The 12,579-nt window shown below is 40.7% G+C and overlaps 2 gene segments (V, D, J or C); both read left to right on the top strand.

Moving 5' to 3' along the window:
- Window positions 1-3,470: 3,470 nt before the first annotated feature.
- LOC121305418 lies at window positions 3,471-5,220 on the top strand. The segment is given in 2 exon segments: window positions 3,471-3,543; window positions 3,726-5,220. Coding segments are annotated over 2 exon segments (489 nt in total).
- Window positions 5,221-11,446: 6,226 nt separating this feature from the next.
- On the top strand, window positions 11,447-12,238 carry LOC121305475. The segment is given in 2 exon segments: window positions 11,447-11,519; window positions 11,754-12,238. Coding segments are annotated over 2 exon segments (558 nt in total).
- The last annotated feature ends 341 nt before the right edge of the window (window positions 12,239-12,579 follow it).

The raw sequence follows: 12,579 nt of genomic DNA, 5'->3' as shown, positions 1-12,579 counted from the left end.
AAGGAGCTAGTCAAGTCTTTGGAGGCTTTTGTCTGTTCCTTGTCTGGTAAAGCAGGAGATGATGTTGAATGGGGTTACAGATTGATCTGCAACACAGAATGATGCATGCAGCTGTCCACATCCCCTGCCTGCGCGGACTCTGCTGTGTTTTGTGTTCTGTGTTGTTTTCAGATGGGTTGTTGTTTATATTTGTATTTATTTGTACTGATTGCAATGTTAATAAATCATTTTTCTCAGGTATTTATTGCACCGCGCACTTCAGTGTGCTTCTGGTGTTTACTGCTGTGTATTAATCTTCTGCTAACATTCGATTTCCTTTTATCTGCAATAAAATATAAGATTATTTTTTAATTGGAAGTGGCCGTGTTTCTGATCCCATCTTTTGATTTGCTTTCAGAATAAAATAACCTGGAAGTGTTTTATTTGTCCAGTGTTTTACACACTAATCTGTGTAGATGAATATGAATGTGCTCCTGTATTTGAATTGTGCTTAAGCCCTGCCTAGCGGGTGTTACACTTACATACAAGCACTCTATAGAGTCCTAATGCAAAAAGAAAGAGCAAAAAGCAAGCTGGGAAAGGGGAGGGGGTGTCAGTAAATATTCAGAGTGCTCTGAGGGTTCAACACAAAACACACAGCTGATAGGAAAGAGGAGACACTCTCTGAGCCTCCAGCTCAATACAGAAATCATGGAATAAAGAGATTCAGTGACAGCTAACACAGGAGCTGCTCTGTGTTCAACTGAATAAAGTGCACTCATTAATTTGACCACAAGAGAGACACACTGCAGATATTAACACTGACCACAAGAGGGAGCCAGAGCACCACTGCTGTCAAAAGGGCACTGGTGAAACCACTCGACTCGGAAAAATCGACCAGAGGTACCTTCCTCTTCGACACCTTTGCCTATCCCCTTTTCACTCCTTTAGTCATTCAAAGGTTAACAGAGAGGGATTTCTCCCATTGTTAACACAAGGCTCCTCACACACAGTCATCTAAACACTACAGTGTGGTCTGTGTCTGGAGGAAGGATCTGCTCACAGTGATGCATGCTGGGAAACAATGACTCTAATATCTCAACATCTGCAACTTTCAGCCCTGCCAGTGAATATTAAAGCACTGTCCACTTTAGCAGGCCAGAGCATTTTAAACACAATAATTCTCCCCTTGCTCTCCTCTCTGAGAGTTGCTGTAAGCTGTCTGTCCCACACCCCAGTTATTCCTGCAGACTCACATCAGTGTGTGGCAGCATAGAGGTTACAGATTTGGGTGATCTTATCTGTAGACATGGCATCAATTTTCATTGCTATTCAGATGATACTCAAATTATATTCATCCCTTAAACAAGAGGACACCTCAAAATATCCTACGCAGTGTAGGACCGACAGATAGGTACCGATTATACGGAAAGACTACCCGGCAAAATAATCATTCCTTAGTATACAGATGAAATCTCAATTCCCATCTCTTGTTCAAGAGGCTATTCGGAGTGCAACTCACATATACTATGTTAGCTAAGAAGTGATCTCGAATAACCACCATTACCACAGATCCTTACCCCCTGAAATAGAGACCCCGACAGATTTGGCGGTCATAGTTATTCTTAAGTACAACTGCGGCTATGTGTAAAAAGCTTATTTAATGTCGTGAAATGTCTATGAACAGACAGTAACTAAAGATCGGTGACCCACGCTCGTCAACTTCCACAAGGTACCATATTAACTAAGTAGTGATTTGCTCTTTTCCTACTGTAGGCAATGGAACATCTGTGATGACAGCTTTCCAAGCGGTGTTGAAGCCCTGATAAGAGACCGCCAGAAAGAATTAACGACTCCCACTCTTGCTCAGTCAACAAACTGCGACCATATCTGATGCTCCCACTGTACACCCCACTTGCGATACCCCCGCAGGTGAGACCCTGAGACCTAAAAGTCTGAAGCCTAATTCCGGACGTAATTTTTACGTCACTGAGTCAGGATAAATAAATAAGCCACTTCCTATTAGTTTGAAATGAAACAAATGGCAAACAGAAACCTTCGCCGACAGGAATGTATCTCTCAAAACTGCACCCCAAAATGTAGCAACCCGTCCCGGAAGATAGTCCCGAGTTACTCGACTACGAAGCGTCAACTTGAGCACGCTGTTAACCAAGTGTTCGATCCACATTGAACCGAGCAGGTTTGTATTTTTTGACGCAGTAATTCTACAGGCCACGTATAACTTGGACGTGGATCTCAACTAAGACTGAACTAGCAGAATGGATCTGTGTTATCTCAGCTGCAGCTTGTGCAAAACTCTGCTGCCAGGGTTTGAATAAGAAGTAGACGATATGCCCTCATCACACCAGTATTGGAAGCCCTGCACTGGCTTCCTGTAAGCTTCAGGGTTGATGTTAATGTCATGCTTATTACTTACAAAGCATTAAATGGTTTGGATCCCTCCTATCTAAATGATATTTTGATCCCATATATACCTAGACATCCACTGTGATCCCAGGACTGCCCCTCAGATTTTTAAAAGAGTGCAGGTGGTAGAGCATTTGGTTTTAGGGCCCTGAACTATGGAATCGATTGCCTGTTTCTGAAGGGAGGCACCAACTGTTGCAGTTTTTAAAAACCTGATTAAAGACACAATTTTATAATCTATCATTCACACCTTAATATTAATCATTGCCTGTACTGTATTGCATTTTAATGCATCTCTATATTGAATATTTTTATTATCTGTTATTTCCTGTATGATTATTGACAGTTTTTATTTATTTATTCATGAATTTATTTATTACTAAACAAAAAATGACTGTTTTGTTACACACTGCCTTGAGACGTTTTATTGTGAAGTGCGCTATATCAAATAAAGATTGATTGATGGATTGATACAGCATGTCATTCCAACAGCATAGGAAGAGATTTCAATTGCAATTCCACAGCAAGCAGCACAGACTGCACTACACTCTGTGACCACAAGAGGGAGGGAGAGAGTAATAAAATGATCCACTTTAATCCAGAGCAGTGGTTCTTAACCTGGGGTCCTCAGAGACAGTCCAGGGGGTCCACAGGAAAAAACTGGAAACTTTTTACGCAACACTAGCAATGTGCAAAATCAAAATGTTTGCTTCTTGAATAGATTTTATTTCACAAAGTTTATGATGGATCTGTTAACCTGCAGGTCTGATTTTAATATCTTACAATTCATAATTATTTATACTGTGTAGCAAAGCTACATTATCACAGCTGTGGCTAAGATGAATTGTTTGAGAGAAGGGAGAAGAGAAAAATAGCTGTGTTTGTACAAACTCAGCTGGAAATCAGTTTAAACTTAAGAGCACTGCTTGGCTAGAAGTGGCTGCTGTGCCAAGGAAGACAATTTGCATAGAAAAGACAATTTGCATTTGCAGCACATGCTTCAGTGCTCTGGGAGTGTTTATAGCCCTGTGAGTTTAACACTTCATGATTGAGAGCTGCCCTTCATGGCAACAGAATCCACAACAACAATGACTTTTATCAGCATCTTCATCTGGGCACTTGTCATCTGCACTCAGGGTAAGAATCATTTAGAAAAACATGTTTTAAACTATCTATTTGTGGGACAATTGTTAATATATAACTATTAAAAGTAAAACAGGCAAAGTGAATGAAATGAAAACTTCTTGAAATGTAGTCTGTTTTCATCATTTATTTCAATCATTTAATATAATTTTTGATATTTGTATTATTATTTTCAGAATCCAGTGGACAGTATACTGTGACTCAGACTCCAGCAGTGAAATCTGTTCTCCCAGGAGACACAGTGGCACTGAGCTGTAAAGTCAGTAGTGCAGTGCACAGTGATAGCTATGGCAACCACCTAGCCTGGTACCAACAGAAACCTGGAGAAGCTCCCAAACTCCTGATCTATTTGGCAAGTACCCTTCAGTCTGGGATCCCAGCTCATTTCAGTGGCAGTGGATCTGGGACTGAATTCACTCTCACCATCAGTGGAGTCCAGGCTGAAGATGCAGGAGATTACTACTGTCAGAGTTACCACTACCCCAGCAGTAGAGCTGTGTTCACACAGTGCTACACACCCGTACAAAAACCTCCCTCAGCTGGACTGCACAGCGACTGCACTGCTGCAGCTGGGACCTACTGCAGGTGCTGAGGGTGAAGGCAATGAAACGGGACACGGCCTGTGGAGGAGCTCAACTGCACATAAGCACACTGAGCTCAATAGCAAGGGCTGCAAATAAAAGACAAGATGAATCTGGTAAATATCTTGATTATTCATGTATTCTAATACATTGCAGAGGCTGAAGGGCTGTCATTGGAGTTATATTTACTAACATAGTTTCAAATGAAAATGAAAATAGAATTATTGATTACTCTGCAGTAAAGAAAAGATAAAGGCATTGAAACTAATATACAAAGTGGAAACATAGAAAATCACACACTGTATTTCCCTTAAAGGAAATGAGTAAATAAATACTGCAGAGAATTTGACTAGATCTGATTGTGCTCTCATCCCAATACAGGTAAACGTTTCCACATTCAATCTCCTATTACATGCTCCAGTACTAATGTGCTTTACTTGTTGTCATGCCCATGTGGGAAAGGATATGTGGGGAAAACTTTGACAATTCGAAATTCATCTAAGTGATCTCAATAGTGCAATGAGACAAAAAGATGAAACTTCACCTGTAGCAAAACATTTCATGGAGAGAAACCATAACGTACCTGCTTTCAGATGGATTGGCATTGAAAAAGTGATTCTGAATCGTAGAGGTGGAGACCTGCATACACAATGACTTCAATGGGAGTCTTTTTGGACACACCCCCTGAATACACTGTCACCAATTGGGATGAGCGAGGAACTGGATTTGGTAGCTCTTTATCATTTAGAATTTGGCCTCCTTTTAATGTGGTTGTTTTTCTCATTAATGTGATATTTTGTTCAGTTGTTTCTAATCTATGTAATTAATAGTGATGCATTTCGAATGAGTTCTTGATAACCAATGAAAGGTGATTCATGCTTTGTTTAATACAGTATTGATGGCAGTGTTGTTGTAGATGTTACTGGTATAGTTTTATTATAAGTTGATAATTAAATGGTTCTGAGTTACTGTTTCAATGAGATTGGCAATCTGTCTATTGATTCAATGCAAGAGTGTTCTTTGAATTGATGAATGGAAATGAGAAAAATGCTGTAACAAAAGCTGTATTGAATTGATTAATAGAATAATGAATTGTTAGACTGATCCTTTATTGAAGTTGTTTTGTTGCTTTGTTTGATCAAACACTGATGGTGGCCATGTGGCCCGAACATGCTGGTTGTTTGTGATGTGTGAATCATTAAATGATTCAATACATGAAAGAATACAAGTTTCAAAATAATTTTTCAGTTGGACTGCAGACTAAAATATGTATCTGTATGTATATTGAGATTTATTTATATTTATTTATGATCCACTAGACAACATATTAAACAAGAACAGTAAAGCCTGAAGCACAATATTGCAGAGATGTGTATTATATACACTTTCAGCATGATTTACAAAAGGGGCAAACTAATAATTAAATTGCAAAGTGATTTCAATGTTTCCAAATCTCTTTATTTAGATGTGTTGAAGGTTCACTAAGTGTTTACATGACTCATTTAATAGAAACCCATTGAAAGGCATAAACTCAGTGACCCACATCAGCTTTTGGAAATCACTGCATGAGCTAGTTCTTATTTTGCCTTGTTAGGATGTGCCAAGTGGCCAAAGATGGTATTGCAGTGAAGCACACAGACAACAGAAGTTTCGTTTGCAAATTCTCTTTTCTTTTCCCTTTTTATTTTTCTAAGTTCCAGGAATAGAACAGAACAAAATCATAACAAAACAATTAAGAAAAACAAAAACTTTTTACAAAACAAAAGAATCTAAATCCTAAGTGCAGGATGATTAACCTGTTTTTTGGCAGGGAAACAGTAGAAAGTATATTTATACTTTGCTATGTCTCGCTGAGACACTCATGCAGCACCCATCTCTCTAAACCCTCCTCCTTTTAACTCTCTCACAACCTCCCTTTCATACCCAGGCTGATATCACTCCTCCCCTCGGGAGAAACCAAAAAATCAAACAATTAACTTTAAAATCTATTTACATATAGTTGGCAACTATTATAAAAATATCAAAGTTACATAAAATCACTAGGTTTTATATTAAAATTCTACCTAGAATCATTTTCAATAAATGTGTGTGGAAGGGGTGGGTAATTCACTGACCCAGGAGACAGACAGGTGTACTTGGAAACACCGCACAGGTGCCCAGTTTTATTTTCAGATAGTTCTTATTTTTTTCCTGCAGAGGGCACTGTTGGCCGTGGGCTGCCTATCAACGATGATAGACAGCACCACGGAAATACCACAGCTGGTACGTGAACAGCAAGTGCACTCGCAGGTGCTCAAAGAAATAATAATGAAAACAGAAGGCGAAAAGAACAATGGAAAAACAAAAACAGTAATAAAACTACAAATAAAAGGTGCTGCACTCGGCAGCGTTATCCCGGTCGCCGCTACCCGCACGACCCGGATCACCGTCCTACTCTATCGGCTATCTAGCCTGCTCTTTCACAATACGTCGGGGTCTGCCCAAGGATTCCCCACTCTCTCTCTGTCTTGTTGTGAATCTTTATTTTTCTCCCGGCTGTTTCCCGGTCCCGAATCAAAGCTTCCGCACTCTTAGCGCGTCTAAGTGGGCAGACCTGAGGAAACAGCAGAGCGTTATTTTATAGGACCGACAATCACCCAAGACCCGCCTCTCGGCCATTCAGAGAGGGGGAAAGTCCACACACACACTTTCCCACCTCCCCGTGTCACTGCCATGACTCACAGGCGGTTGTTGGGCGACTGCCGCCCTCTTCCTGCAGCCCGTGAACATGCTAGCAGAGTCAGCACAGATCTCTCCCTGTTACAATGTGCAATTTCATTTTTTTTTAAAAATCACAGCACCCCTTTACTTTAATAACGACATGGTCTGTCCTTCAGATACACACCGGTAACAATTAATTTGTCTTGCCCATTGCAAACAGGCTTTAAGGTACAACCGAGGTAATATCTGCCCCTCACAAACATGGCGTCTCATTGTACTGCTCGGCTCATACAAACACATTGATGCTACCAAACGCCATTTACAAACAAACCAGTGAGTATTTGCTTCTAATCTCTATTTTAATTTAGTTTTACTTGTATGGACAGTTAAGGTTAGTGAATAACAAGCTCCGTGCTTCCCTGCGAATGAGCCTCTTCCCAGGGGAACACGCCCTGAGCATTCAGCACCGCTCTAATGCTGGTTCTGCTGTTTGTCTTCCTTTTCTCCTGTCCTGGGATCCACCCCCACAGGTAAAGTGCAATACTCTGTTATGTATCTACTTTGTGCAATTGTTAAATTTAAAACAATTCATGTACATTTAAATAAACACAGTATACAATATTATTGTTTTCGTTGCAGTTGTTAATAAGAAACAGTCCTGCTTTATTCCAGGATTCCTTTAAAACACGTCAGCTTGTTAAAAGTTATTGTTATTTTATAAGGGATGGGACGTGAACCATCACACGCCTCTTTTAAAATCAGGCTGTTTGTGTCTGTGTGGAGTCTGCCTTTATATTTTTGACTGTGCAAAGCCACAGGACTTGTGTGAGCGGGGCCTCCGTTTAGAGGAGTAGCACACGCCGCCTTCACTGGAACTTTTATTTGTAGTTTCTGGATGTTTTGCTTTGCTTTTTGTACACTGGGCCGTATGTCCTCCATGAGTTCCCATAGCTGGTAGCGTCACGTGAGTGTGTGTGTGAATAAATCCTGAGTGCCTGTGTCTCTGTGCCTCCCTCTCTGCCTCTCACCTGCCTGCCTGCCTGCCTCAACCGCTGGGAAACACACACTTCAAACACACTGGACTGAGAGAACTGACTTTTTATCCTGCTTGAAATAAAATGAAAGGAAAGTACTTCTGATTGTGCAACCATTCTTTCAATTCAATTGTATATATTAACATGGTCTGCACCTCAAATAGATGGAAGATTGAGTGTGTGAGTCTTCTTTATCTAACTCAGGTTATAACTTCTAATAATAAAGATAAAGTTATCTCAATTTAAAAAAAAAACATTTTTTAAATGAGGAATAAATACTTTCCTGAATGAATTCTTAGGTTTTCTTAAGGAGCAGCACATCAGCGTTATTGAAGGCAGTTTATTCTTCATTGTCTTGCCTCCTGTGTCATCCTTGTTACCCACCTGGTCTCCTTCATTCCTTATGTGTGCAGCAGCTCCCTGGCACACATGTCTCAACACTTATGGGCCAGTTCATTGTGAACAGGCAGATTTCTAATACCCCTCACAGAGAGCAGGAAAGCACTGAAAGGCTAAACATCAAACTACAGGAAGGATAATCTAACTGTACTTTGAGTAACCCAACCCTATCAAGTCCCACCTGTGTTCACAGCTCATATCTCACAGAACTTTCTGTGACACTTATTCAAACAGAAGTGCAGCGCTTAGAACACATATACAAATAGAACTAATCCACTCTTCTATTAAATTGTGAACTTAGTGTTTGATTGAATCCTTCTCTGTGTTTGTATAGCCTGGAAACAGGCATCAGTGCCCTGCCAAGCTGCAGTTTATGCCATCATTGTCACTGACCTCAAGTGGGATCCTTGTTACCACACCTGGTCTCCTTCATTCCTTATGTGTGCAGCAGCTCCCTGGCCACATGTCTCAACACTTATGGGTCAGTTCATTGTGAACAGGCAGATTTCTAATGCCCCTCCTAGTGAGAACTAGCACTGAGAGGCTAAACATCAAACTACAGGATTGATAACCTAACTGTGTGAGCAGCGCTTAGAACACATATACAAATAGAACTAATCCAGAAATTAAACTGTGAACTTAGTGTTTGATTGAATCCCTCTCTGTGTTTGTATAGCCTGGAAACAGGCATCAGTGCCCTGCAAAGCTGGACACACTGCCATCATTCACACTGACCACAAGAGGGAGCCAGAGCACCACTGCTGTCCATAATGTAATAACAGTACAGTAATAAGACAATTGAAATAGGCAGCAGTTACCTCCCCAGTCAGCCCAGTTCTCCCATTGTTAACACAAGGCTCCTCACACCCAGTCATCTAAACACTACAGTGTGGTCTGTGTCTGGAGGAAGGAGCTGCTCACAGTGATGCATGCTGGGAAACACTGACTCCAATATCTCAACATTCTCAACTTCCAGCCCTGCCAGTGAATGTAAAAAAATGTTAAAATGTCCCTTTAGCAGGCCAGCATTTTAAACACAATGATTCTCCCCTTGCTCTCCTCTCTGAGGGTTGCTGTAGGCTGTCTGTCCCACACCCCAGATATTCCTGCAGACTCACATCAGTGTGTGGCAGCATAGAGGTTACAGATTTGGGTGATGTTATCTGTAGACATGGCATCAATTTTCATTGCTATTCAGATGATACTCAATTATATTCATCCCTTAAACAAGAGGACACCTCAATTGCAAATATCCTTACTATCTGTCTTGCTGACTCTGGGCAATGGATGTCAAGGAATTATCTGTTGTTGAACTCTGATAGAACAGAGGTAATGTTATTGGGATCAAAAAATCAATTAAACACACAAATTCAGATGTTGTTGCAGTTGACAGCTTTCCATTTAAGTTGAGATCTGAAGTGAGAAATCTGGCCAATTATTTTCACTCCCATTTCTCTCTCAATCTGGAATATCTTTTTTTTTTTTTTTTGCAGAGCCTGTCTCACTCTGCAACCCCCGCAGTGACTCATGCTCTGTCAAGCTGACCTCTATTTTTCACACTGCAAGCCCACAGCTAAGCAAGCAGACCTATCACGTGGGAGGACAACGCAGGTGACAGCACAGCCGCAGGCGCCCGGCCACCCACAGGAGGCACTGGTGCTCTGTGAGACAAGGATCACCCAGCCGACTTGAGCCCTCCCCGTCCGGCCGGCGCACAATTGGCTGAGCTGGGTGTAACTTTTGACCCATACTTCTCATTCGAACCTCATATTAGAAAAATTAACTGGTGTCCTTTTTTCATTTGAGAAATATTGCTAAGCTAAGGCTCTTTCTTTCCATGAAAGATGCAGAGAGGTTGATGCATGCTTTCATAACATCCAGACTAGATTACTGCAATGCTCTTTTCTCTGTTATTCTCAGATCTGTGTTATCTCAGCTGCAGCTTGTGCAAAACGCTGCTGCCAGGGTTTGAACAAGAAGTAGAAGACATGACCTCATCACACCGGTATTGGCAGCCCTGCACTGGCTTCCTGTAAGCTTCAGGGTTGATTTTAAGGTCATGCTTATTACTTACAAAGCATTGAATGGTTTGGCTCCCTCCTATCTAAATGATATTTTGATCCCATATATACCTAGACATCCACTGTGATCCCAGGACTGTCCCTCAGATTTTTAAAAGAGCGCAGGTGGTAGAGCATTTGGTTTTAGGGCCCTGAACTATGGAATCGCCTGCCTGTTTCTGAAGGGAGGCACCAACTGTTGCAGTTTTTAAAAACCTGATGAAAGACACACTTTTATAATCTATCATTCACACCTTAATATTAATCATTGCCTGTACTGTATTGCATTTTAATGCATCTCTATATTGAATATTTTTATTATCTGTTATTGCCTGTATGATTATTGACAGTTTTTATTTATTTATTCATGAATTTATTTATTACTTAACAAAAATGACTGTTTTGTTACACACTGCCTTGAGGTGATTTATTGTGAAGTGCTCTATATCAAATAAAGATTGATTGATGGATTGATACAGCATGTCATTCCAACAGCATAGGAAGAGATTTCAATTGCAATTCCACAACAAGCAGCACAGACTGCACTACACTCTGTGACCACAAGAGGGAGGGAGAGAGTAATAAAATGATTCTCTTTAATCCATAGCAGTGGTTCTTAACCTGGGGTCCTCAGAGACAGTCCAGGGGGTCCACAGGAAAAAAAATGGAAACTTTTCACTCAACATGAGCAATGTGCAAAATCAAAATGTTTGCTTCTTGAATGGATTTGATTTCACAAAGTTTATGATGGATCTGTTAACCTGCACCTCTGATTTTAATATTTTACAATTAATAATTATTTATACTGTGTAACAAAGCTACATAATCACAGCTGTGGCTAAGATGAATTGTTTGAGAGAAGGGAGAAGAGAGAGAAATAGCTGTGTTTCTACAAACTCAACACAAAGAAAACTAGAAGCTATTTTTTTCCAAATGTTAAAGAAACTGCATCAGCTGGAAATCAGCTTAAACTTAAGAGCACTGCTTGGCTAGAAGTGGCTGCTGTGCCAAGGAAGACAATTTGCATAGAAAAGACACTTTGCATTGGCAGCACATGCTTCAGTGCTCTGGGAGTGTTTATAGCCCTGTGAGTTTAACACTTCATGATTGAGAGCTGCCCTTCATGGCAACAGAATCCACAACAACAATGACTTTTATCAGCATCTTCATCTGGGCACTTGTCATCTGCACTCAGGGTAAGAATCATTTAGAAAAATATTTTACAAAAATATCTCTTTCTGGGATAATTCTTATTATAAGTGTTAAAAGTAAAATGGGTGAACTGAAAAAAATAAAAGGCTTGAAATGTATTTGATTTCGAAGACCACAAAAACGAAAAATTCCAGTACGTATACATATTTCAGGGAGTAATAAAGTTTACTATAAATATTATAAGTAATTTATAATATTTTATGATTTATTATTTTCAGAATCCAGTGGACAGTATACTGTGACTCAGACTCCAGCAGTGAAATCTGTTCTCCCAGGAGACACAGTCGCTCTGAGCTGTAAAGTCAGCAGCGCAGTGTACAGTAACAACAACCTAGCCTGGTACCAACAGAAACCTGGAGAAGCTCCCAAACTCCTGATCTATGCTGCAAGTTACCTTCAGTCTGGGATCCCAACTCGTTTCAGTGGCAGTGGATCTGGGACTGACTTCACTCTGACCATCAGTGGAGTCCAGGCTGAAGATGCAGGAGATTACTACTGTCAGAGTGCACACTACCCCAGCAGTAGCTATGTGTTCACACAGTGCTACACATCCATACAAAAACCTCCCTCAGCTGGACTGCACAGCGACTGCACAAATATAGGCTGGTTGGGCAGGATCCTATTTTTCCTCCTCGACCACAGACACAGTCCAAAAGTTGTCAATACAGCTACTGGCGAGAATGGAGTGTCAGCATGCATTTAAAAATCAAACTCCCTGTCGGGGAATTGAACCCCCATCTCCCACAAGAGAGGCAGGGGGAGAGTGACCACTATACTAACAGCAAATATTACAAAACAATTAATTGCAAAGTGCCAAGCGGTTTTCAGTGAAACTGTCTTTGCTCAGTGGAATTACAAATCGAAATTGGTAAACAGTGTAGTACAAAACAATTAAAAAACAGGATCCTTTGGGATTTGAAACCGAGTCCTCGCAGCCAAAATGACAATCATATCCCTAGACCAACAATCCAGCTAATTCTGTTTCAGGCGACCGACGCGTGACGCTCCCTGGTAGCAGAATAAGTGCAGATTGATCCTTTCTCT

The sequence above is a fragment of the Polyodon spathula genome, chromosome 43 (genome assembly GCF_017654505.1).
Source record: "Polyodon spathula isolate WHYD16114869_AA chromosome 43, ASM1765450v1, whole genome shotgun sequence".
In the NCBI taxonomy this organism is placed as follows: Eukaryota; Metazoa; Chordata; class Actinopteri; order Acipenseriformes; family Polyodontidae; genus Polyodon; species Polyodon spathula.
The sequence above is the reverse complement of the archived record's forward strand: the minus strand, read 5'-3'. Positions and strand labels throughout refer to the sequence as shown.